Here is a 27,248-nt window from a genome sequence, read left to right on the forward strand (position 1 = left end):
AAGTAGACTTCACACAATGTTGCACAAGTCAACTGATACTATATCCAAAAGCAAACTGACAAGGCATATAAGAATAAAACAAAACATGTTATACAGGGGTCCTTAGGGTTCTGAATTTTAAAGCTTGTCAGGAAACTGGTAAAAAACAAAAATGTCACAACACAACCAAAATTTTCAACAAGCACAAACTCTTATACTTATTATAGACAATTCAATTCCAAAAGAGCCATGGGGCTTCAACAAAATTAAAAAATATATATATAAGAATTTCACTTAAGCACCAGTGCATTTACTACAAAATTTAATTTCCAGTATTATAAAGGAATTCTGACCTTTCTTTTTATCAATTAACCTAACTATGCCCCAAAAAAACTGCTAAGCAATATACTTCTGAATATACCTAAAATTGCTAGTTCTGTTGCTGTTTCCCACTCAAAAACACAATGTAAGTTTTTATAAAACTGGTATTTTTAGTTTTCCCTATTACAAGTCATCATGAGCATTTAACTGTGAATTAAGCTATGTTTTAGCCCTTATTTATGGGTTATTGTTTTGGTCCTTGTTTATCTGCTACTAACTCATGATGACCATTAGCTGGTCACTTTCTACTCTCTTCTGAGCCTCAGTTCTCTCTTCTGTAGAATGAGAGACCTGGGTTAAAACAACGGTTCCTAGCTTTCTTTCTGCATCCCTTTGAGAATCTGGTGAAAGCTACAAGTGACCTCTCCATATGAATGCACATACACATGTATATAACAATTTTATAACTGACTTTTTATAATAGCAAAAGATTGGAAACAACCTAAATGTCTACCAATAGACAGTTAATTGTTATAGCCATTCAATGAAATTCCTTGCAGCTGTAAGCAGAATAAAGAAACCTTCTATATACTGATATGAAAAGCTTTCCATCATATATCTTTATATGGAAAAAAGCAAGTTACAGAACAATGTATACAATATACAACCTTTTGTGTAAAAAGATCAAAAACTAAAATAAATATATTTGAATTTTTATGTAGAAGCATAAAGAAACTGTGGAAGAATAAATGAGAATCTTTGGTGGCAGTGGGAAATGAGTAAAGGGATAGGAGGAACCTTTCCATTGTACACTTTCTTACATTTGTGTTTGGATTATGTGAATGCACGGCATATTAAAATTCTAAATTAAAAAATTGTATATAACTCTAACAAGTCCAGACAACCCACTGAAGCTAGAAGCTAATTTGCAAACCCTGTTCAGCAATATTCTCCTATAATGATTTGACTTAATAAGCCTGTAATTATATACACTCAATGATCCGACAAGAATATTTAAGGAAAAATATTTTTCATCACAGTCCTCGTATAAACATATAAGTAATTGGTGGATACTCAGTAATTCAATAGATCCTAATTTGGAATTTCATTTTATATAATTTTCCTTAATCACTGATACACTTTATGACAAATTTCTTCATCAGAAAAAGTTTGCACAAATTATCAAGCCATACTCCTTCTCATGAATCAAAGTCCAGAACTGATATTTCACAGAGGAGTCCAGACTTTATAAATGAGAACAGACATCTCTATCTTATTTGACCATATAATCAATAGTACTAGCAGGAAGACCAGAGAAATTTTTACCATAATCTCAGAACTTGAAGCAAACTAAAGAGCATATGAGATCATCACTCAGCACCCACAAATTAGATGACGTTTGGGGAGGCCTTCTCACCTACTCTGAACAAGGATCAGATAGAATTGGGGTTCACCCTTCGGCAAGTTACTTAACCTCTGTGGGCCTCAATTTCATCTCTAAAATGGAAATAAAAGTACCTCTCTCATAAGGATGTTGTGAAACTTAAAAGGAAAAATAAGGAATATAGCCAAGTAAGACAAAGAAATAAAAGTAAGGTATCCTAGGACAGTGGCAGGTATCTGCTTTAATCAAAACAGACTGCATTCCGGAAACTGTAGTTTCTAGAGACTGCACTTTCATACACAAGCAACGCTTCCTTTTCCCTCCTGAAAAAAAAAAAAAAAAAAAAAAAAGAAATGGCAGAATTCCCAACACAAAAGGTGCAAATATCTGGCCTTTCCTAATTATGTTTCTCCTCCTAGGTAAGCATTTTTTTTATCAAAGAACATAGATGTTGTGTTGACTGGATGTGTCTCGGAGTCCTAAGTTACACACAGTTCTGTTTTGTGTTTTTACAGGGCACTTTCAACGTCAAGCTCAGCACCAGAGGGGCAGGCTGTGGGAGGTATCCAAAGGCAAAGAAGTTGAAAGCAACAGTCCCGCAACTTTTAACTGCCAGGACGATAGCAGGAAACCTACACAGCCATGGAGACAGAAGCAGCCCCTGCCAACCAATCTCCATTTACGAAACTTAACCCCCACCCAGTTTTGTTGTTGTTGTTTTTTGTCGAGCACTACTGGACAGCTTATTCATTTTTGGAGTTATTATAAATACTAATAACCCCGATGTGCGAGGCTCTGTCAAGATTTTTGTGAAAATTGCGCTTGTGAGTTCATTCTCTCAACCCACTCCACACTCTAGTCTGAAAAGCTCTCTTCACATCCTCAAATTCAACCCGCCCCCTTAACTCCCGATACTCCATACCTCTCACTAATCCATTTAGGCCCAGGAGCCACTTCTCTACACGCAGTTCGACCCCAAGCTCTTCACCCAACACGAAACCAAGCACTTCTCTGATCCTCCAGGGCTCCTGCAAAGTTAGGAACCCTCTCCCACACACCATTCCAACCTGGCCCTAACTTGTTCCAAGAATGCTGTTTCCCTCCAAACTTCTAACTTCCGTAAGGCGCGAGATCCCCTCACTGCCCCTCCAAATCCATCGTGCCCGTACTTCATTCTGAAGTTCAAAATTCAGAAACAGATGCGCCTGGACAGAGCCCAGTTCCAACCCCACGCGAACTCTACACAGCCGCTCGAGCACGGCCTGGGACCCTCCACCCCCCAACCAGGCCAGGCCGGGCGCGCTCGGCCTCGCTCCAGACCCCCAAAGGGAGGAGGGAAAGCTCCACCTGGCTCCGTGGCCGCGGCGCGCGGCTCCTGCTCCGGCCTGGACCCCGCGGCGGCCGCGCCCCCGTCCCGGCGCTGGCGGCAGCGCTCCGGCTGGCCGCGGCGGGCGCGCTCGCTCTGCACCTCCGCGTCGGCCTGGCCGTCGTCGCGGGCCCGACGGCGGGCCCAACCCGGGCCGCGGGCACGGCAGCGCGGGCAACCGGGGCCCGCTGCGTCGGCGGCGCGCTGGGCGCAGCCTCGGCACAGCGAGTGGCCGCACGGCAGGGCCGCAGCTTCGCCCAGGGTCTCCAGACACCCGGCGCAGCCCGACTCCTCCGGCCGCGGCGGTGGCGGCGGTTGCAGCAGCGGCGGCGGCAACACCAGCAACGCGGGACCAGAGGCCGCGCCCGGGGCCCCAGTCTTGGCTGGCGCCATCTCGTCACAGCGGCCCCGTCGGCCCCGCCGACTCAGAGCTGCCGCTGCCGCCGCGGAAGAGGCCCGAGTACTCGGACCTGCCGCCGCCATCTTGTTTCCCGTTTGAAGGGAGAGTCCGTTGCGAGGGAGAAGAGTAGAGGGCGGGGCAGTGCGCGGCGGGCGGTACCGGCTACATATTTATGAGGGGGCGGGGCTCTAATGAGCCGGGAGAAGGTTCTCCCCTGCCCGATTGGCGGGAGGCGAAACCTCATTAATATTTATTAGCTACTTTCTATGTCGTCCTCAGCCTCGCCCTCCAGTTTTTGCAATTTCCTCTTATGGAACCTGGTGAAGTTGAGGACTGAGGGGATTTGGAAATTCTGAGCGATGTTAAACTTTATGAAGTAATTACATTTATCCTGCACTACCTTGATAACTAAGGCTAAAGTGAGTGGGGGGTTATGTGAATTATCCAGAACCTTCCCTCAGTGCTTCATTTCATGAAAGGGTAGCTGTTGTGACCAGGCCTACTTAGTGACCAGCAACTTACTACCAAAAATAACAGCTTCTTGTCAGTTCTCATCTCCATATCTTCCCTATTCACGTCTCTTCCTGGAACTCCCCTCTCTTGGCTGGCAAAATCAGACTTTCCTGGTTTTTTCTCAACCCCTCAGCCCTTTCCCAGACTCCTTCGATCCCTCCCCCTTATTTGGGGCTTAAGCCTGCATTTTCTTCTAGGCTCAGTCCTCCTCTCTCTTTGGGTGTGCCCCCACTCTCACCTCACACTTTCTTCCAGCTGAAACTCCCAAACTGATACCGGCCATCCAGACCTCCTGAGTCCAGCCCTGCACTTTCAACTGCCTGATGGAAACATCATATTGAATGTCTGCATCCCTCGTGTACAAAACCAAAGTCACTTTCTTTCACCCTCCTTCAAAAACAGCGTATTTCTTATTTCCCTCATCCTGTTAAAGGTACTATCCTCCTAGTTCCTCAAGCTCTAAACCTAGGGTTCTTTACATTTCTCTCATCTACCACATCTGTCAGTTTGTTAATCCTGCCACTTCTCCCACCAAAGTGACTATTTTCCCACCTATCTTTTCCTATTCATTCCATTCCCACCACCCAATTCATGTCCCATCATCTCTCACTTAGATTGTTGCAGTAGGTTGTCTCCCTGCCCACAGCCTCTCTTCCTCCAATCCATGCTCCACAGCTCTTAGAGTTGCTTCCTAAAGGACAGCTCTTACCATGTCATTCCTACTTGGGCTAGTCACCAAGTGAGTGACTTTGATGCCAGCCCCCCTGGATGCAGAGGGTATGGGAGAAAGAATGGCTCCCTTCTGATAGATGGTTCTGCTATAGCAATTCTCCTACCCTTTGCTTTCTTTGCACTAAGGTAGATATGGAGCAGGAGGACATTAAGCAAATGGCATTTCCTGTTGGGAATCTTTATAAGAAAGCACACGTTTTATAAGGAGAGCAAAATCAAAAAAAAGCAACATAATGTAATGGAAGGCATCAGAGGCCCTGGGTTTCCATTGCCCAGAAACAGTGTCTGAACTGGTGGTAAAACAATCCAAGGCAGAGTGATTGGTGGAAGTCAGAGAGCAGGAAAAAGAAAGAAGTAGATTCCCAAGATGAGAACCAGATGGCTAAAGAACAGTCAAGAATTGAAGAAGAGTCAATGAGTAATTGAAACAAGGTCTTGTGTGCACAGAGGCCCAGTCAGAATCCTGGCAAACACAGAAGTATGGCTTCAGCTGGACTGTCCTTTATCCAGGGATCCTCCTCATTTCACTCCCCACTTGAGGTTCTTGAGGGCGCTTTGCCCAGATTCTGACAAGGAGGCCTGTGGTCCAGAGATCAAACTAACTACCATTAGGATTGGGGCTCTTGGTGTGGGCTCGTTCTTGACAGTTTGGGGCTCTTGATCTGAAGCCTGTTTACTGTGGAAGAGCTGAACGATAGACATGCAGCATGCTTCCTTAGATACAAATAAAGACGGGAAATTTCCTTTCACAGAGGGAAAAAACAAGAGGTCTGAGTAGCACTAGACCAAAAGCCAGGAGATCTGGGATTGGTCCTGGCCCCTTTACCCTTCTCGTTAACTCATTGTGTGATTTCAAACACCTAACTTCTCTCTGGGCCTCAGTCTCCTCATCTTTAAAACAGGGTATTGGTGCAACACCTGGGTGGCTCAGTCAGTTAAGCATCTGCCTCTTGATCTCGGATCAGGTCATGATCTCACAGTTCATTAGATGGAGCCCCAGTCCATGGAGCCCCATGTCCATTGAGCCCCACATCCATTGGGCTCCACACTGACAGTGCAGAACCTGCTTGGGATTCTCTCTCTCTCTCTCTCTCTCTCTCTCTCTCTCTCTGCCTCTCCCCTGCTCACACGTGCTTTCTCTCAAAATTAAAAAAAAAAATAAAGGGGGGTATTGAAATTGAGCAGTTTGTGACCTGGGACATACCTCAGAAAGGTGCACACACACACACACACCAAAATCTCACCTCAGATCTACTGAAGGTGAAGTACCAGCATGTGTATTTTATTAATGCCATAGGAATTCTAATGAATACTCCTAGATAAGACCACTATAACAGATAAGTTCAAAGGTCTCTTTTAGCTTTAACCTTCTAGGAATCTGACTCCCAATTTCTCCCAGTCTCTTCTCTCCTCTATGCTGTCGCCAGAGCAATAGCATACTTATGCATACTTATGCATATGGCTTACTAAAGCCATAGCAGGGACAGAAGGTAAGGCAAACCTAACAAATCTGGAGAGTTATTTACTGTGTGGGAAAATGAGAGGGATGGATGGTCCTAACATGTCAAGCCTAGGAACGCCACATGATGACCACAACTGACAACTGACAAAAACAGAAGTGGAAAGGAAAAGCAGTCTGAAAGATGAGGGTGTGGTGGATAATTTGTTTTATTTAGTTTACCATCAGCATCTGGAGTCCTTCTTACTTGGAGGAACGCCCCATTCTATGTTGTATTTGCAGTGTTGCTGAGACTAGGGAAGCTGAAGCAGGGAGGTATTCTACCTGCCCCCCACCAGCTACAACATGACTTATGACCCAGGCTTGGCCACCTGGCCACACTTCTCTGAACTTTGAATCTTCAGGGAATGAAATGTAATGTAGACAAGTTTAGAATTATTCAGAGCAACAGAAACAGTAGGTGTCCAATCACAGTGGGTCCCTGATGGAGCTTGGGGGTATGGGAGTCCCTACCATAGTGATGGTGGCCATTCCAGATCATTCCTGACGCATGGACTTGGTTGTGGTGCCTGCTGCCTGGCTTTCCTAGGTTGAAACCCATTTTCCACATCCAACTCTCCAGCTTTCCTGTCAACTCTGTATCCTTCCAGTAAATTCTCTTTTTTTCTTAAATTTCTTGCAACTTCTGTTGTTTGCATCAAAGTACTCTGATTAAGATAATGGTTTGTTGTTTTTGAAGTGTCACCTGGAAACAGTTGTCAAGGGTGCTTTGTAAGTTACGAAACAATCTAAGAAACTTAGTACAACAGCCTAGAGTAGAACGAGTCGGAGTTGTGTCTTTTTTCTAAGTCCCCACCTATACCACAGACCACTGAGGGAAGAGAGACTCACAGACTCACCTTAACGCAGTCATCAAAGATGCCAACTGGAGGGGCACCTGAGTGACACAACCGGTTAAGCGTCTGACTTTGGCTCAGGTCATGGTCTTGCGGTTTGTGAATCCAAGCCCCGTGACAGGCTCTGTGCTGACAGTGTGGAACCTGCTTCAGATCTTCTGTGTCCCTCTCTCTCTTCCCCTACCCTGCTCGATCTCTCTCTCTCTCTCTTTCACGAATAAATATTTCTTTAAAAAGATGCCAACTGGAATAAATAGCAGTGCGTCACATGTACCAGTGCTCCCTCTCCAGCTGCTTTTGTTCTGTCACTCCTACCATATCTTCTGAGGATTGCACTGCTGCCCAGATTACCTGCTATCTTTCTCATCGCGTGTCCATGGTTCCATACCACCACTAGCTCTTCAGAATCTCCCATGCACATCACTGCAAACCTTCCCTCTTCCTGGCATCTGGAGCCTCCAGCCTCTCCCAGCTGGACTGAAAGACTCAGATGTGAAGCAAGGCCATTCAGCCAAGTTCTGTTGGGCCAGGCTGTTTTGCCTTGCAGGCCCAAGAACCCCTTCTTGCTAAGCCAGGTGCTGAGTCCATCCTGAGACCTCACACATCTAGGAAGGAGAAGGATCAGACCATACCACTGCCCCCTCTCCTCTACCCTCCTCATCTCTTGGGATGACATCTTCTTCCTGTATTCTCTCTCCCTCAAGCCAGATTTCCCCCCTTGAGATTTGCCCTCTTCCCTGTTGCTTTAAAGATTCTTGCTACATTCTTACTATTATTCATCTTCAGTTCCTTCCCTTTTGTTTCAGAGGAAGAAGCGATTTTTTTAAAAGTTTTTATTTATTTTTGAGACAGAGAGAAAGCACCAGCTGGGGAGGGGCAGAGAGAGAGGGAGACAGGAACCGAAGCAGGCTCCACACTGACAGCTGAGAGCCCAATGCGGAGCTCAAACCCACAAGCAGTGAGATCATGACTGGGACCAAGGTCAGACACTTAGCCAACTGAGCCACCCGGGCACCCAAGAAGCAGTTCTTTTGCAAAGCTAATCCTTCTGTCATCTTTCCAGCCTCTCCCAGACTCTTTCTAAACACTCTACAAATACAAGTAAGACTTGGTCCCTGCACCTGTCAAGGTCACAGCCTAATAGAGAGGCAAAAGTATAAGTGAAAAAAAAAAAAGTATAACAGAAACATGCTGTATGACTGAGACACATACAGGGTAATGAGGAAGCAGAAAGCAAGAGGGCATGGACAGAAGGTTTCACAGAAGAGGGGGACATTTGAGCTCTGTTCTGAAGGACAAGACGAGTTCACCAGGCAGACAGAGAGGATGGCCTTCCTGGCATTCCTGTGTGGTGGGACTGATAAGAAATTCAATATGGCTAGAACACTGGATTGGACATTAGGCTAGAAAATTGGAGAAGAAAAGGAACTAGAATTTATTGAGCAGCTACAACATGCTGGAACACGCTAAGCAATGATATGTTTATTTCGTTTAGACCTAAAGTAACCCTGTGAGGGGTGTATATTATTGTCTCCATTTTACAGAGAAACTCAGGATATTGGGAGACTATGGAAAGATTTAACATTGGAACCAAAGGAGTTCTACATATGGATTTGTATTTTATAAGGATAACTCTCAATCCTATCATTATCAGTGAGGAATGAAAATCTAAGCAGACTTTCTCCTACCCTCATGGAGTTGAGATATTACTGGACAAAGTACAGTGCAGCTATCATTCACTTATACAACAAATCTCTTTTGAGCGCCTGCTAGGTGGCAGCATAAGACAGGTGCTAAGAATTCAGCAGTGAACAGGCAGGCCAGGTATGGATGCTGAGCCCATTCGGGTGGGCCAGCTTTGGGCACAGTATTTGGCACATTCCAGATAATGTGGGATGAATGAGTGTTATCCCTGTAGTCACGCCTTTAATGTTTAGTAAGGTCCAAAGTACCGTGCACCGTCAGAAAAGAAAAAATTCTGTTTGCAAACAAGCAATTTGTGGAGAAAAAGAATTCTTTAGTTTCCTACAATTTCCCCTCTAGATACCTATAAATTCGCATGGAATTAGCAGCAGCTCTCACTCTGTCTGTCTCTGCCCCACCTCCCTTCCCCTTGGTTTTTACTTCTCTCTTCCCTACCCTCAGAGTCCCTATTCTTTTTCCTCTATGCTCTGGCCCAAGATTCCAAGTAACCAATTCCATCTTTGATTTAATTGTGGGGCTTTTTGGAGGAAATTGAGGTGACTTTAAGAAGTCCTTTGGGTTTGGGGCACCTGGATGGCTGTCGGTTGGTTAAGTGCCAACTTCAGCTCAGGTAATGATCTCACAGTTGGTGAGTTCAAGCCCTGCCTGGGGCTCTGTGCTGACAACTCAGAGCCTGGAACCTGCTTCCCATCCTGTGACTCCCTCTCTCTGCCCCTCCCCCGCTCATGCTCTGTCTCTCTCTCTCTCTCTCTCTCTCTCAAAAATGAAATAAACATTAAAAAAATATTTTAAAAAAGAAGTCCTTTGGGTTCAACATTTAGAGAATAAGGAAATAAATGGGCAAATGGCCTCCCCAATCCCACTTTGAATGAAACATCTAAAAGACAACCCTTTCTCTGCTAGTGTTACCTTAACAGTGTAAACCACATGCCTCATTCTAGCACAGTCTGTCTCTTCTCCCCACCCTACCAAAGAAAGCCTTCTACTACCTTCACTTTGGCTCATGGCCCTACTCCAGGAAGAGAGTGAGAGGGAGAGAAACCCTCATTTTGTCATAAATAAATGGATAGTTATACTGACCAGAATGAAGAATTTGCCTCAGAAGAGAGCACTGTGATGGGAGCAGAAGAAAAATTCAGGAGGACTACAAAGCAGCCTCCCAAAGATTGACTCCTTCTGGTTTGGAAAGAAACAGATATGAAATGGGTTCAGCTGGAGGCTGAGAAGAGAGAGCACGATCTCCTAAATTCCTTTATTCTGAAGGAGTATAGGATTCCATACCCACCTACCCACCAATCAGGGGGAAGCCTGATTGGTTCTCTTCTAGAATGGTCATTGTCCCACTGTTCTTTGTTTATCAGGCTCTGAGCTCTGCTGTCTCCAGCCCTGGGAAAAGCCTACAGCTGTCACCCTGACTGTGATGTTGCCGACTGACCAGCAGGGGGCAAACTGAGACTACTGAGCTCTAACCATGTCTCTTCCACCTAGTTTCCATGGAGCCAAACTCCGAATGTCAGAGCTGGAATCTGGCTTTAGAAATCATCCAAGCCTTCTGATCATCTTCGTTTACAGAGAAGAAAACCAAAGTCTAAAGAAGAGAAATAAGGTGTCAGGGCTACATAGTGAGTTAGTGGTAAAGTAGGGACCAGAAACCAAGTCCAGTCCTATACGTGTTCCAGCACACCAAGCTTTCTCCTTTCTCATATGTAATTCTAGAATACACTGTTTTTTAATGATATTTTTCCTATGAAAAGGACTTGTGTCTCCAATTAGACTGTAAGCATTCAGGGTCAGGGACCGTGTTTTGGACCAGCCTTGTATATCATCTCCTCCAGCACGTAGCATGTGGCTCTGCACATAGCCTATGTCTGATACCAGATTGATTTCTGTTGGTTTTTGTGTTTTTTTTTTTTTTTTTTTTTTTTTTTTTTAGTATTTTTTAACATTTATTTATTTTTGAGAGAGAGAGAGAAAGAGCGTGTGAGCAGGGGAGGGGCAGAGACAGAGACAGAGTCACATAATCCGAAGCAGTTCCAGGCTCTGAGCTGCCAGCACAGAGCCCGACACGGGGCTCAAACCCACAAACCATGAGATCATGACCTAGGCTAAAGTCCAACACTTAATCGACTGAGCCATCCAGGCGCCCCTGATATCAGACTGATTTCAACAAATACTGTGAAACTGCTATGTGACAGGCCCAGCAATGATTCCTGAGAATACAGAGAGGAAATTTTACTGTCCCTGCCCTCAAGGAGCTCTTTATCTGAGGGAATAGTCAGCTATGTCAACAAACAGCTATAATTCAGGACAGGAGATGGGTTTTTCAGTGGTGCAGGCATAGTGAACTGGAAGGCCAGAAGCGAGAGTGACTATCTAGATGGGATGCAAAATGGGGTCCTAAAGAAAGGATGAGAACTCACCAAACAAAGAATGGGAATTCCAAATACAAGGAATAGCAGAATAAGTCAACACACAGAAATGTGGAGACATAGTGTGGTAAGTGAAAATGATTGCTTCTGAGTAGCTGGAGCATAGTATATATAAGAAGTTAGAATGGGGGAGGGGGAATAGTAAATAAGACTAGAAAGGTAGTTTGAGGCTAGCTGTAAAGTTGATGTCTGTCCATTCATTCACTCAGTCAGTCAGTCAATAAACAGTAAGAACCCCCATGTGCAACGCAGCACTGTTGTTGATGATGATGGGGGGATGATAATAATATATGAGGTAATAATAACAGTGATGAAAATACTAATGTGGTTAAATTCCAAGGACTGGAGTCTTAAGTCTAGGGTTCACTTCTCACATGAATCAGATCATCCAGGTAAGTATTCTATCTTCCATTTATTTTCATTTATTTAAAAAAACAGTCGGGGTTGGCTCCATCGGTGGAACATGCCACGGGGTCATGAGTTAAAACCCCGTGTTGGATATAGAGCTTCCTTAAAATTAATTAATTAATTAAATTTAAAAATTCAGTAAGACTCTACCATGGGCAGGCACTGTCTTAGGAGCCAGGAGTATAGCAGTGATCAAGAATTAAGGGGGCACCTGGGTGGCTCAGTTGGTCAAGCGTCTGACTCTCAGGTGTCAGCTCAGGTCATGTTCTTGTGGTGGTGTCAGATTGTTCCCGGTGTAGGGCTCCATACTCAGTGTGGACCCTGCTTGGGATTCTTTCTCCCCCTCTCTCTCTGCACCTCCTCTGCTCCTGCGTGCACTCTCTCTCTCTAAATAAATAAACATTTTTTAAAAAAGTAACCCTGAAAAAAAATTTTAAACTCTGTATATTGCTGGAGAAAACACAGAGATAACTGGTGGCTCTTTGTTCCCATCTTTGGGTGGGTACAGTGCCTGCCACCGTCTGGCTGTGGGACCCAAGTTATATGGCACCGTTCTCTGGCACTCTAGCTACATCTTCACAGAGCTATAGACAGAAATCTCTGAGGACAAGCTGCTCTCCAAAGGTCCCCTGAACATGGAGGAGGCAGTAGCATAAGTTCCTTTGGCTTGGCTGGTGATGGCACTTGCAGTAGGGAGGCCTCTGGCTGGTAGCAGAGCTTAGGGTCTGGATGAAGGATGATCCCACTCTACCTTCCGAAGACACTGGTTTCCCTCGTGAGGGCCCTGTGAAATTAAGGGCTATGCCTTCCCTCATCCTGGTTCCTTATACCTCTCTCCATCAGAATTTCTGTTTGCAGGCTGTTCTTGGAAGAGAGGAGGGCCCACTATGGTTAAACAAACAAACAAACAAAAAAAGACTTAGACATGTTCACGAAGCCACACTAAAAACCCATACAAATAAATACTGGGGAGCTTCAAGTTCGTTCTACAAACATTTATTTAAGCCAACTATATGCACAATATCTGGAGATTCAAAGGAATATGTCCTGAAGCAATAATAGGTTTTAAATAAAGGTTTGTTACACAGATAAGTAACTCTAACCTGGCTGAAGGGTGGGAGTGGAGTGGGGATTGTTCAATTTACAAATAAATGAACTCTGACCGTTCCTTTAAATAAGACTTTCCTCCCGCTGCACCTAAACTGGACCCAGCTTTAAAGACTCAATTTGTTCACATCATCAGGACATCATCAAGTAAAGGCAGTGTACTAGAGCTGATTCTAAGGACTCAGGAGAGCTAGCTAAGTGTTAAATTCTCAGGAATTTTGCAAGCTGGTTGTTTAACACTATCATTCTGAACATTAAATCATATAAACTCACAAGTAAGTTATATTCAAAACATTCAAACTCTTCAACCCCTAATTATATTCCTGCACTTCACCATCAATGTTCTTGAAATTATTTACATGTATTGGACCCGCTAATGGAAATACTACATAATGGTGTCCTATCGTCAACTCCACATTCAGTGATGTCACATTGCTAGCCTGAAATTGGCCACGGTGGGAGTATCTACACCATGGAAATTGGCAACTGCTATAAACCAGGGCTTTTTTTCCCCTAGAGAGCTGGTTGTTACACATTTACGAGCACACCGATGTAGAGTCTATTATGTAGTCCTCTTATATTCACTCTTAGGTGAATCTGCTTTTAGAATCTTACTTACAGAATTAAGTGGACTGGGTTAAGAAGTCTTTGCTTTATGCTAATCTCTCTGATCCTTATCACTATGCTAAGTTTTCATAATCAAGGAGCCTGCAGCCCAGGAGGAGGTCTTAGCCACAAATAATGTCACAAGAAGACTATTTGAAGGAACAAGGCTATTCTTCAACAAAACTTTATTTAGCACCTACTGTGTGCAAAGCTGTGTGTGAAGGCTAGGGAAGATAGTAGTCTGTGTTCTCCAGGAACTCACTTTAGAGGAGGTGACATGAAACCTTTGATGATACAAGGTGACAAGTGATATGTGCTACAATGGAGACACAGAAGCATGGAGCAAAGAGACGCTAACTCAGACACCATGAAACAGACTTCAACGAGAACCTGGCCTACCAGCACCAGTGTCTCTCTTGTTCTCCACTGTGTCCCTAGCACCTAGCACAGTGCCTGGCACAGGGTTGGATAAATGAAGGAGAGAGCAGTTTTAATCTTGGAAAAAGTAAGGCTGCCAGATAAGAAAGGGTAGAGGGAGGGCATTAGAAAAACATAGCACATGCAGAGACATGGGAAGCAAAAGCACTCAGTGAGTTTGAAAAGAGAAAATATAATGTGGCATGATGGGTCCAAGAGCCAGAACTAGTAAGGATGCAAGTATGGAAGAGGAGTCCTCTGTCTCAAATCTCTAGAGAGTTCTCAAAAGACAAAAGGAGTTGGCTTACTCTCTGCATCCTTGGGGGCAGAGCTAGGGGCAGTGAGGGGAGTCACGGAGAATCAGATATCAGTTAAAGAACTTTTTTTTTTTTTAATGTTTATTTATTTTGAGAAAGAGAGAGAGAAAAAGAGAGCTTTGCTAGCAGGGGGTGGGAGTGGGGGGGTGGCAGACAGCAAAAGGGGGAGAGAGAATCCCAAGTAGGCTCTGTGCTGCTAGCGCAGAGCTGGATGAAGGGCTTGAACTTAAGAACTGTGAGATCATGACCTGAGCCAAAATCTTGAGAGCTGGACACTTAACCGACTGAGCCACCAAGGCACCCCAGTTGAAGAATTGTCCAACAGTGCATTGAATGGTCTGCCTTGGAAGGCAATGAGCAAGTTCCCTAAGAAGGAAGCAAACAGGTACCAAACTTGTAACAAATTGCTATGGGTACTTTTTTTTTTTTTCTGAATAGATTTTGGAAGAATTTATCAAGTCTCCTTTCTTTAAGGACAACCATCTTCCTGGAGAACTCTCTTCAACAATTCTACAGAAGACTCAGAGATTTTCCTCAAATGCTTGCTTCTTATGTCAATCATTGATTAAAACCGAGGACAATAGGGGTGCTGAAGCCTCCCCCGTGAAAGAATAATATCTTTTCAAAACACTGAGGTCTTCACTCATCCACGAAGCAATCATTTATTCCATTTCTTTGTGTGTCAGGGGCCTTGCTAAGTGCTGGAAGTACAGATATAAATGAAAAAAGGCCCCTGCTCCCCACAGTACTGAGTGGAAATGCAAATATTTACTCCAAAATGCAAATAAATATTTACACGCCAGTAGCTACAATACAAAGTGCTCTGGGAAACACAAAGACCAAAAATTTGCTTTGCTTGGGGGACTCAGGGAAGGCCTTGGAGAAGAAAGTGACTCAGAGCTGACTTTTGAAAGTGAAAAGGAATTCACTAGATAGAGAAGGAGAAAGATGATGCAGGCAGGAGGAAAGCATATACAAACATGTGAAGGTGTGGGAAATCACAGCCAATTTGGCGAAGTGAGTAGTGAAGTGTAGGGTCGATGGGAGTGGTAAGTAGGAGCCAAAATGCCCACAGTCCTGAATCCAACGTTACCAGTTTTGGATTTTATTCTGTATATGATAGGAAACCAATAATTTTTTTCTGTTATTTATTTAATAAACTTTTCATTTTGGAAAGACTTTTTTTTTTAATTTTGGAAAGATTTTAGGTTCATAGAAGAGTTACAAAGATAGTAGAGTTCTTATCTAAGAACCCTATATCCTCTACCCTACTTCCCCCAATGCTAACATCTTACATAGCCAGGGAACCTTTGTCCAAACGAAGAAACCAAGATTGCTACATTACTATCAACTAAAGTATAGACTTTATTCACTAGTTTTTCCACTAATGTCCTTTTACTGTCCCAGAATCCAATCCAGGGTACCACATTGCATTTAATGTTATATATTTATTTATTTCCAATCATGGATTTTAAGGGGAAAGTGATGTGATCAGATTTGTCGGTAGAAATAATCAGAATAATTCTTAGGGCACATGGGAGGAACATAAATTGAAGGGGCCCAGGTTAGGGGTGGCAGCCTTGCTTAGAAGCTGTTGGCAAAATCCAGGTAAGGGATGACAATGGCCCCAACTCTGGGAGCAGTGACGATGGAGAGAAGGATTGAGACATTTTGGGGTTTCATGGTAGAGACCTTTCCTGAAGTAAAATGGACAGGATATAGGACAGGCCAATCTTAATTCGTCTCTTACAACTAAGACACGGATGTATATGTATAGCAGACTTTAAATAAAGATGGAGAGGGGCACCTGGGTGGCTCAGTCGCTTAAGTGTCTGACTCTTGATTTCAGCTCAGGTTATGATCTCATAGCTTGTGAGATCAAGCCCTGCGTCAGGCTCTGGGCTGACAGCACAGAGCCTGCTTGGGATTCTCTCTCCCTCCCTCTGTCTCTCTGCCCCTTCCCCATGCACACTCTCAAAATAAATAAACTTCTAAAAAAAAATTAATAAAGATGGAGAAAGGAAAAGATCTCTGACTCAGAACCTTGGGATGAGACTATTTCTGCAATTAAGCACTAAATTTAACTGCACTTCCTGAAAGGCAAGGCAAAAAGGGAAGCACAATGACATGCATAGCTCTCATTATCTGTTAAAATAAGGTATACTCAAGGGAGAGAAAGAGACTGGCCGGATTGGAATGGGAGAAATTAAGCCTGAAGGGCACCTTTGGGGCAGATCATGTTTGTCCCTGATTCGGAGAGCCCTGGGGAAGTTCTGTGTCTGAGATCACTGGTTCCTCCCCCCTGCTCTCTGTTCTGGAGGGGATGGCCTGGCAGCACTTGGGAATGGGGAGCCCAGCCTTATCGCGGGAAGCTATCTTTTCAGAAGTGTGCAGAGCTAGAAATGATTCTCTACTAGAGTGGGATGTGGCTTGGCCTCCCATCTCACCTCTCACACTCTTCTGGGTGCTCACTGGGCTTTCCAGTAGCTCTGCAAGAGAAGCTGGGCAGGAAGGTGAGATCCAAAGCAGGATGGATGAACTTCAGCAAAATGGCCCAGCAAGCTAGGGAGAGAGCTGGGAGAGACCCAGGCTTTTGATTTCAGAGCCTGGGTGTTTCCTATCTGGAAAGCTCAAGCGTCCTACTAATTCACGCACTCATTCCACACAAGGTATGGAGCATTAATCATGGGTTTCAGGGCGGTACCACAGGGAGCTCACGTTGGTGGGAAAGGTGACTGACAATCAGCTCTCACTGAAGAGGAATGAACGCGGTCACCACTCTCAGAGAGGTGGGAGCCTTACCTGCAGAGACAAAGGAGAGACCATGTCCTCCTTTGGGAGTGGGAGGGGGAAAAGTAGAGAAAGACTTCCAGAGGAAGGGCCAAGAATCCAGCTGGACTGGATTTCAACCTAGGCACCTAGCGTGTGGGTAGGAAGGGGAACTGGTAAGGGTATTCTAGGTGCATGGGATTACGACCCCTTCTTTTTGAGATGTGAGTACTTGGACGTTCATTACCTCATTTCATCTTCGCAAAAAGAAGTGGGGAGATATTAAGATCCGCATTTTAGATCCTGAGATGGCGTGTCCAAGACCACAAACAGAATTAAGAATGGCAAGTGTCCTGCCTGACTCCATTGAGAGTGATGTGCACGCACCGCCCAGAGCCCTACCCTGAGCGCCTCGCGGGTCCCGCAGCTCGCTTCGCCTCTCCCACCCGGACATCTCATCCTTCCCCGCCCCCAAGTTTCACCTGAAGCCTAACTGGGTTGCGTCCTCCTGCTCTCTGGGCGCCGCGGGGAGTCAGGGGTTAAAGCCCGTGGCCCGGGTGGCCCCTTCCCCCTCCCCAGCCCTCTCGCCTCCTCTCGGCGCCGCGCCTGGAGCGTGCGTCCCAGAGACCCGCACCAGAGAGGAGGGGTAAAGTGGGCCTGTTTCTCGGGTGGCCAATCCACCGAGCCCGCGGTGCCCCAGAGGAGGCGCCAGCGCTAGGCCAGCGCCAGGCCGGGGCTGCCTGCTTCCCGCGGCAAAGTACAAATGCGCCCGAGCGCGGCGCCTGGCGCCCTTGGCGTGCACAGCCGGCCCGCGCTCAGCCAGCCCCCGTGGCCGCCACGCCGTCGCCGCCGCCGGTACCGCCGCCCCGCCGGGCCCCAGGACCCCGCAGCCCGACCCCGAGCCCACCGAGCAGGGGGCGCCGGCCGATTCTAGCCCGCGCGCCGGGAACCGCCCGCTGCTCCCGCGCGCCTCGCCCAACGCTGCGCGCTCTGCAGACCCCTGTCCTCCCCGTCTTTCTCCTCCTCCCCTCCCTCTCACCTTCTCCTTTGCTTTTATTGCTTTCCCTTCTTGCCGTACCTTCCTCCATCTCTCCATCTCTCTGTCTTTCCTTTTCCCTTGTCCTCTTTCCACCTTCCTCTTATTCCCACCTTGGACCTCTCTTTCTGTTCTCACCGCCTACTCGACCCTTCTCTGACTCTCCGCTGTAGCAGCAGCCCCCCCCTGGTTGCTTTTGTGCCCCTGTGCCTCAGTGTCCTCATCTCAGTTTCTCCCGACGCCCCTCCTGGCTCAGCGCCTGGCGGCCTGGCCCCGGGGGAAGGAAGGATGGTTCCCGAGGTAAGGGTCCTCTCCTCCTTGCTGGGACTCGCGCTGCTCTGGTTCCCCTTGGATTCTCACGCTCGAGCCCGTAAGTAGGGGAGGGGAGGGCTGGATAAGCAGAGGAGGGATGCGAGCCCCTGGGATGTGCAGGGAAAGTGCCAGGACTTGGGACCCCACACTGTTCTGGCAGACTTCCAGGCAGCACCTGTGCGGGGAGAGTGGAGACTCCTCTGCCGACCAGTATGGGCTGATGAGTCTGGGATACTGGGGGGAACTTGGCAAAACTCAGGGCCAGGGGGGGCTGCTGCCAGGGACCTGAGGAGAGGGGGACTGAGGGCAGTGGGAGAGAAGGCAGGACACTGTGCGCATGTGTGTAGGCTGGTGGTGGTGCTTCATATTCTCAGCAGAGAGCAGGGTATGTTTGGCTGCAAGGGTGTGAAGAAGGTGATGGAGATGTAAAGACTATTGTATTCAAAGGGAGCCGGTGCAAAGAAAGAAGAGCTCGCTAGGTAACCTCATTCTGTTATCCGTTGTGATCCTCACGTGACTCCCAAGAGGTGGGTACTATCATTTGCATTTTACAGATGAGAAAACTTAGGGTAACAGAAGAAACTTGCTGAAGTTTACAGAGCTAGTAAGCCATCCAACGCCAGAGCTCTCCAATTCCCAATCCTATGCTTTTCCCCCTGCTGCAAAGCAAAGCATCTGGAAGGAACCCTGATTTGGAGCTGTAAGACCCTGGGAGGCAGCAGGGCACAGGGAGATAGACCAGTCTTCACTATCCCAGATCTTCTGAATACCAGCTGATGGAGGGCACCTCTCTAAGCCTCAGTTTCCCAATCTATAAAATGGGAGTCAAAAATCCCAGGACTGTTGTGAGAATTAAATTGGAGAAAATATAATAAAGCAACTAGCTGGTACATGGTAGCGTCTTAAAAAAAAAAATCAGTTCCCGAATTCATGCTTCTCCACTTAGACAGTGTAACCTCAAACAGTTTATATAATCTCTCTGCAGCTCAGTTCCCTCACTGCCTCTGCCAGAGGCTCCTGGACCTCCTCTCCATCCCCAGTCTCTTAGAATACTGTGAGGATGGAAAACAAAACCAAGATTCTCTTGATGAGAAGGAAGGAGTTTAGTTCAAACCCTGAAATACCTGATAAAGAAACTGAGGACAAGGAGGGGCAGTGGTTTGCTCCAGGTTACACAGCGCAGAGCCTGGGATGAAGACCCCAGGTTCCCAACTCCCCGCCTAGTGCTCTGCCCTCCCCACAGCTCCACTCCCCCATTGCTGCCTTTCTTTGGCACATGACTTTCCTGAGCTGGCAGTGCTGGATTTGGTTTCATTCTTGTCTCTGCTTGTGAGGGCAGGCTGCAAGTCTGGTCGTCTCTGGGCTGCCCTTAGCATGAGACTCATAGAAGTCCTTAGTAACAACTAATGGAAGGAACTCTGTTGGGTTCAAGTCCTGCCTCTGCCCCTTAGCGGCTGTGTGACTTCTCATAAGTCACAACTTCTCTGAGCCTCTAATTCATCATCTAAGACACATACTTACCTGGAACCCAAAGAGTTCTTGGGAGGATTAAGGGAAGTGACTGTGTTCAGTCAGCCAGCACAATGCCTAGTACTCAGTAAATTCCTCCTCCCCTTCCTTGGGCCCTGGAGGTTTCCTCCTAACACTTACCTGTTGTTTCTTAAAAGGGACTTAGTACAGAATGCCCTTAATGCCTGCCTCCCTTCCTCTTGGCACATCGTTCTTAGCTCCCAAGGTGTTTCTCCGGGTACCGTTGCCCCTGATGCATCTTGGAAAGATGTCCTAGAATCAGATCATTGTGCAGGATTGCTCTTGTCCTACCCACACCCCTGCTCTTGGCCTCCCATATCTTGTCAGGCCTTCACCACCTTGCCAGGTCAAACTTCTTCCAGCAAACTTTCCCTGGCCACCTGATCCACTCTGCTCTCCTTCCTCTGTGCCTCCACTGGCCTTCAGGCAGTGTCTTAGCGACAGACACACAAGAAAACAACTCAGAGCAGACTTGAGTTAAAGTGAGGTGGACTGGCATTCAGAGGGTTGTGTTCAGATTCTGGGATGTCAGAGCTGAAAGAGCCTTTGAATATCACCTGCTTCTGGGGCACCTGGGCGGCTCAGTCGGTTGAGCACCCGACTTCAGCTCAGGTCATGGTCTCACATTTTGTGAGTTTGAGCCTCACGTTGGACTCTGTGCTGACAGCTCAGAGCCTGGAGCCTGCCTCGGATTCTGTGTCTCCCTCTCTGTCTGCCCCTCTCCTGCTCATGCTCTCTCTCTCAAAATAAATAAACATTAAAAAAAATTTAGAAAATCGTCTGCTTCTACCCCCCCAATTTTCCTATAGTTAAACTGAAGCCCAGAAAGTGGGAGTGACTTGCCCAAGTTCACACAGCAAATTTATTAAAGAATAGATTTGTTGCTTATGGGTTGTGTGAATTTGAACAGATCACTTCCCTGCTCAGAGCCTCACTTTGTCTAGTGCTGACAATCTATGAATCTAGGAACAATCCTATTCTTTTTTTTTTTTTTTTTAACGTTTATTTATTTTTGAGACAGAGAGAGACAGAACATGAACGGGGGAGGGGCAGAGAGAGAGAGGGAGACACAGAATCGGAAGCAGACTCCAGGCTCCGAGCCATCAGCCCAGAGCCCGACGCGGGGCTCAAACTCACGGACCGTGAGATCGTGACCTGAGCTGAAGTCGGAGGCTCAACCGACTGAGCCACCCAGGTGCCCTGGAACAATCCTATTCTATAGTCATTTGCCAGAGTCCTATTTGGAGGTCTCTTGTGATGGTCCTTGTCTTAGTTCAAGTAAGATCTAAGGCCCGTTGTACATAAGAAATCTCCTGGTGACACCTTAGGTGCTTTCAGAAGTGATACCAACAGATGGGAATTCTCAAGTCTGTGTCATGTCAGACTCCTGAGGTGGCTCAGCCCTGCGGAATGCCAAAGGCCTGTGAACACACATGGCAGTTTGCTCCTCAGTTACAGTGCAAAAAGGCTATTCAAACAAAGGTTATTCTGTCCTTGGCTCTGTTTCCAGCCACAGATTGAATTCAACCCGGACTGAGTCTCAGCTCTGGCCACAGGCTGAGCCCTGATCCTCAAAGCCCTGACCACGGACTTAACCCCGATTCCAGGTCTGTGACCTGGTCACTGACTGGTACTGACCCCAGCCCCAGGTGAAGACACATACATGTATGATGTTCGTCAGTTTGGGTATCCATTTCTCTGTGGAATGAGAACCGGCCTAGTATCTTGACTCCCTCTCCGGTACTCTTCCCCCTATGTCAGTGCCTCTTCCTTGTGCTCCTCCCTTACTATTGCCACCCCCTCCCGCCCGCAAGGTATCCGGCTCGCGTCTGCTTTCTCTTCCCTCCCGCTGTCCAGTCCTGCTTTCAAGAGACAGTCAGTTATCAGGTAAAACCGTCAATTGCTCTAGCCTCTCTCCAAGGGTGATGTGAACTGTGGGAATTGAGGCTTCTGTTCCCAAGTGACAGAATCCCAGACTGCAGAAGCAGAGATAGGGCAGGAAGGGAGCTCCCCTCGTATGAAGTAGTACAGAGGACAAACTTGGAATCAGAAGGTCAGGGCCTCAGCCTGGCTCTGCTACTAATTCTAGCCATGCAGACACCAGACAAGTTGCCTTTCTCTCCCCCCTCAGTTTTCCCAGCGGTAAAGAGAGATGGTTGACCCCAAGAGACAATCACTGAGGACACTTCTGGCTTTAATATCCCGTGATTCTAAGACTCTAAGATCCAAAGATGCTGTTGCCTTGATTCTGAGTCTGTTCTGGGCTTCGGGAAAGGAAGTCAGGGTGTTTAGGTCTGCAGCCTAGTACTCCTGTCCTGCTAGGGAGGAGTCAATAGATCCTCAGACACCAGGAGCGGCCCCTCCAGTACTTAGGAGGCCTAGAACAGTGGGTGTGTAGGGGGACCCACCGGCAGGGACCCTGCCCTGCTTTTCAGCTTAGTTGCATCCCCATCTACCTGTCCAGATTTACACGGGGGAGGGGGACACCTGAGTGAAGGCTTGACATCTGGCTCCAGGCAGGCCCCTCTCTGGGTCTGTCTAGGTGGTTCTGCACTTCCTCACTCCCACCAGTAGAGGTCTCTGTCTCACTCACTGGCTAGCTGGCTGCTGAGCAGGAGCTGGGTAACAGCTGCGCAGTTGTTCCAGCTGTTGCACCTGTTCCAGGACTGGCATCTCAAGTTCCCCCAGCCACCAGCCATGGCGCCGGTCTCTGGAAGAGGAATCCTGAATCCCTTGGACTCCCAAAGAAAAGGACTGGTGTGAGAGCAGTGCCCCTGGGAGATGCAGTGCTGAGATCATTTCAGGCAACCCCCTGGAGGGGATCTCATCCCATCCCAGAGAAGGCGGTTCCAGTCTTCTTATGTTACCCATTCTTACAGCTGGGATTCTTCCTTATATCTCACCTGGATCCTTTTGTTCGCAATTCAAAGCCATTTCTTCTGGTCCTGCCCCCTTAGGGAAGGGGTGTTCCTATAAGCACCTCCCTCAGATCTGAAGACTGCCACTGGAGTTTGTGCTGGCATAAATCAATGATCTTAGGCAAGTCCCGACCTCTCTTCTCGGACTCAATTTCCACATCTGTAATAAAGGATTGGATGTCATCTCTCAGTCCCTAACTTTCTAAGATTCTGTGAATCTAAGTATCTATGTCCAAGGCAGAACAGAATGTAAACAGTCTTATCTCTGCACCCCCCCCCCCCCACCGACACTTGCTGGTAACAGAGCTGCCTTTCCTGGTTTGACAGGTCTCTCATTTCAGGTCCTTCTGTACTCCTGAACATCCATCACGTGCCAGAGAAGAGGAGTCAGGTTCAGAGAAGTGAGGGCCCTTTCCCTGGGTCATACAGCTTAGCTACTGAGGACCTGAGGTTTTCACTTCTGATTCCCTTAGGAGGCCTCCCCCATTGGGTGCCAGTGCCCAGAGCAGAGCGTATGTCTTAGAGGGAAGCAAGTTTGTTTGCATGAAAGGGAACTATAAATAAATAATGGCTGTGTGGGCGCAAGGGAAAAGATGTAAACTTTCTCACATTCCTGCGCAGCTGGCTCGCTCAGGTTTCTTGAGTTCTTGCAGGCTGGGGACAGGCCAGCCACAGTCCCAGGCCTCTCTCCTCACACCCCAGATCCCCTGGTCCCTTCCAGCCTCCCCTGCATCCCAGAAGCTTCTTTTTGGTTGTCTTTTCTGTTTCTTCTTGGAAGAATTCCAATCACACTACCCACTCCTAACTATCCCCTATGAGGCCTTTATAGCATGAGAGTTTCAAAGCAGACTGTGGGATGACCTTGGATGGAACAGATTGGAAACTTTGACTTACATGTGAAGATCATGGAATTGCTCATCCCCTTACCTACCCGGGCTTCTGCCCTTTTTTACATGGTATTTGGCTTGGGAGTTTAGATGGTGAGGGCTGGAAAGGAGAGGTCAAAGGCTAGTTCCTGTTAGGTGGCAAGGTCAAAGTGCTAAGGGTCAAAGTGCTAAAAGTGCAAGAGGGTCAAAGTGCTAAGGGTCAAAGTGCTAAAAGTGCTATCTTACCACATGATGAAGTATTTTCTTTGTTAAAGAGGTTTCCAGGATTAAGGACCATCAATCACCTCCTCTTCCAGAACTTCCCCTCTCCGCTGACTCAATTCTTTCATGGCGTGTTCATTTATCGAGCATCAACTCTGTGTAGGACCTGTGCAGAGCACTGGAGACCCAAAAAGTAATGAGATGTGGTCCCTGCTCTCAAGAAGCTCACAGTTTAGTAAGGAAGAAGAATGCACTTAATAAGTACTTCAAACCCAGTGACAGGAGTTGTCACAGAGGGCTGAACTCAGTTCTGTGGGAGCCCTGAGGAAGGACTGGCAGCTGGCCTGGAAGGGTGGGGCGGCTTCACCGAAAGGGCAGCATCTAGACAGGCTTTTGAAGAATGAGAATGAGTTGGCCAAACATGGAGTTGGAGAATCACATTCCAAGTGAAGGAAACAGCATGGGAAGGCGCAGAAGTGCGAAAGAGCCTGGTGGGGTGGTGAAAGAGTGAGAGATTCAACAAGAGGAGGGGAGGCTGAAAACGAGGCCACCACTGACAGTGTTGCTGGAAAAGCAGGCAAGAGCCAGCTCATGGCAGTCTGAGGTGACATGATAAGACTTAGAGTCTGTATGGTAAACGCTGTTGCCCTGAAATCAGATGGGACCAACTAAGTCCAGCGACTTTAAGTCAGTGTCAAGCTAGGGAAGAGCTTTGGCTATGGCCTATTCAAGTGGATGCTTCGGGCAGGAAGGGGAGCTAGCACCCGGCACATCCCAGCCACCTGCAGCGGCCTTGCGTGAACCACAGTCACCCCCACCTCTGTGCCTTTGCACATAGCTCCTGATCTGCCTGACAGGTCCTTCCCCTGCGTCTGCACCTTGTTAACCCCTCCAACATCCAGGTCAAGCATCTTTTCTGGGGGGAAGCCTTCCCCAAAGACTCTGTGCTTTCACTGTCATAGAACTTGTCACACTGTATGTACAGTTGATGCTTGAACAATGTGGGGGTTAAGGGAACCAAGCCCCTCAGAGTCGAAAACCTGCCTTTAGCTTTTGACTCACCCCAAAACTTAATAACTGGTAGCCTACTATTGACTTGAAGCCTTACCGATAACATAAGCAGTCAAGCAATACATATTTTGTGTGTTATATGTATTACATATGGTAATCTTACAATAATGTCAGCTAGAGAAAAGAAAATGTTATTAAGAAAATCATAAGGAAGAGAAAATACATTTACAGTACCGTGGTGTAAAAAATCCACATATAAGTGGACCTGTGCAGGTCAAACCTGTGTTGTTCAGGGTCAGCTGTATTATATCTATCCGTCTTCTTCATTAGGCTGTGAGCTTCTTGAGAATGGGGACTGTGTCTTACTTAGTCATGGCCCAGGCCCACAGACTTGTAGAAGACTTGATACACAAAAGCTCAATAAATGAATGAATAGCAGGAAGTAACATTACTACACCTAATGATAATAACACTTTCTGTTTTTCTGTCAAGTGCTCCCCATTCACCTGGTTGTTCAGGCCTGAAACCTCAGTCCTACTACTGTAGACTGTTCCTTTATCTTCCCCGCCCACATCCAGCCTGCCCCAAAGCCCGCCCACCATACCTCCTAAGTGTTCCTCAAATCTGCACTTTTGCCCGTGGGCACGGCTTCCGTCTTGGCCCAGGCCAGCATTCTCTCACAACCAGTGACTGCAACAGCCTCCCTGGTCTCTCTGCCTCCAGTTTTGCCCTCCAACTCCTCCAAACCATTCTCCACTCCTGTGGCCACACTGATAATGCTAAAGGGCAAGCCTGACCATGGGCATGCCCCGGTTTAAAACTTTTCCGTGACTTTCTTTTGCCCTCTGGATTCTCAAGGCCCCTTGTGAGCCTCTCCCTCCCTCTCCAGCCTCCTGACCCCTTTCATCTCTGTATCCTGTCCCTGAGGTCTGTGTAGGCAGAGGGGGCGTTGAGGGAATCTGGCTTGTGAGTGCGGCTAGGAGAGTGTGGGGAGCCACAGGAAACAGGGTTGGTGAGGTTGTAAATGACACCTGGGAGATGTGACCTCAGTGGCAGGTACCCTGATATTCATGCCCTAATGGGTGTCTGGGGGCTGCCCATAAAATTGTGGGAACAAATGGAATACCATGACAAACAGACTGTTAGGGAAGTTTGGAGTCAGCACCCAGATCTGCTTTTTGTTTTTAACCTACCATTTACATTTATTTATTTTTGGTAGAGAGAGACAGAGCACAAGTGGGGGAGGGGCAGAGAGAGAGGGAGACACAGAATGCGAGGCAGGCTCCAGGCTCTGAGCTGTCAGCACAGAGCCCGACGCGGGGCTCGAACTCACAAACTGTGAGATCATGACCTGAGCCAAAGTCAGACGCTTAACTGACTGAGCCACCCAGGTGCCCCTAACCTACCATTTAACAGAGCATCTAATACATGTCAGGCGCTAGGCACGTTGCATATATTATCTGATTTAATTCTACAATAACCCTGAGAGGTAGCCAAAACTAATCCCGTTTAACAGATATGGAAACTGAGACCTGGAGCGATTCAGTAATTTGTCTAAACTCAGGCTACAGATAAAAGCCAAATCCAGTTTGAATCCTGACCTATCTGACTCAAAAGCCAGGGTCTTTGGACTATATACACACACCTACATGCATTTTGAGGGGTAGGAAGCCTGTCCAACTTTAATTCTTCTCTATCTAAAGCCTGGAACAGGGCCAACTGTCCTTTTCCTCCACTGCTGTCTTTTCCCTGAGTTAGACATCACTGCTAGGGGCCATTAACTCCAAAAGATCCTCAAGAGCATGCCCAGTTGCCCCCTGAGTTGGGGAGAGGAATGTGGGTACAGGTGGATGGGATGAGGTACGGTGGTGTGTGGAGAGGGGCAGCGGGGCAGGCCCAAGGGCAGGGCAGGTGGGAGAAGGCCACAGAAGATCAAGGGAGCAGATGGGAAAGGAGGGGATGTGAGAGACAAACTTGGCCTCCTTCTTCATGTTACTCACTGGCTCCCTGAACCTTATCCTAGCCCACCCTGGAAGCCCCGAGAGCTTGGGTGTGTGGCACCACCAATATATCCTAAATCATGGAAGCTTGAAATGATCAAATCTTAGAACCACAAAATCACAGAAGCTTCATGTCCTCATGAAATGTAGGCTCTTAGAAGCACAGAATTCTCAAATCTTCAATCTTAGAAACTTGCAGTCTTAGAATTGAGAAATCACAGACTCATAAGCAGTATCTGTGCAGAAACCTTTGGAGATCAAAGTTCACCACCCCCCTTATTTTGCAGAAGAGAAACTGAGGCCAAGAGAAGGAAGAGCAAGGCTTCCTCATTGTCACAAGGTGATTTGGTGGCAAAAGGAGTTAGAGCTCCTCCCAGCCATAAGCAAGGATGGGGGCTAAAGCCAGGACTGCAGGGATGGAAGAGGCTGCGGCCTGGCCGGTCCTCTTTCTGCTTGGCTTTGGCATGGCCTTGGGGCACTCACCTCCCTGGTATAAGAGGGAGCCCCAGGCAATGCCACCCTTCCTTGTGCCTCTCACCTTGGAAG

General features: G+C 47.2%; 2 protein-coding genes and 1 long non-coding RNA gene across 9 annotated transcripts in view; 2 read left to right on the forward strand and 1 right to left on the reverse strand.

The window, feature by feature from the left end:
• Positions 1-2,566, forward strand: part of LOC123601170 — a 43,126-nt gene extending 40,560 nt beyond the window's left edge. The window contains exon 3 of the long non-coding RNA XR_006714011.1: positions 2,200-2,566. This is a non-coding gene — a long non-coding RNA (uncharacterized LOC123601170). The remainder of the gene's footprint in view (positions 1-2,199) is intronic.
• Positions 1-3,569, reverse strand: part of RNF169 (ring finger protein 169) — a 109,384-nt gene extending 105,815 nt beyond the window's left edge. For all 4 annotated transcript variants that reach the window (XR_006714009.1, XR_006714010.1, XR_006714008.1 and 1 more), the window contains exon 1: positions 3,032-3,569. Coding sequence is in view for 1 of the 4 variants with exons in the window: in XM_045484026.1 (XP_045339982.1) it covers positions 3,032-3,533 (502 nt within the window). In the remaining 3 variants the exon portion in view is untranslated. The remainder of the gene's footprint in view (positions 1-3,031) is intronic.
• Positions 3,570-18,108: 14,539 nt separating this feature from the next.
• The window catches only part of CHRDL2 (chordin like 2), a 32,228-nt gene continuing 23,088 nt past the window's right edge, over positions 18,109-27,248 (forward strand). For all 4 annotated transcript variants that reach the window (XM_045484035.1, XM_045484033.1, XM_045484037.1 and 1 more), the window contains exon 1: positions 18,109-18,213. In XM_045484035.1, the coding sequence (XP_045339991.1) occupies positions 18,132-18,213 (82 nt within the window). In that variant the 5' untranslated portion in view covers positions 18,109-18,131. The remainder of the gene's footprint in view (positions 18,214-27,248) is intronic.

This window comes from Leopardus geoffroyi, chromosome D1 (genome assembly GCF_018350155.1).
Source record: "Leopardus geoffroyi isolate Oge1 chromosome D1, O.geoffroyi_Oge1_pat1.0, whole genome shotgun sequence".
NCBI lineage: Eukaryota > Metazoa > Chordata > Mammalia > Carnivora > Felidae > Leopardus > Leopardus geoffroyi.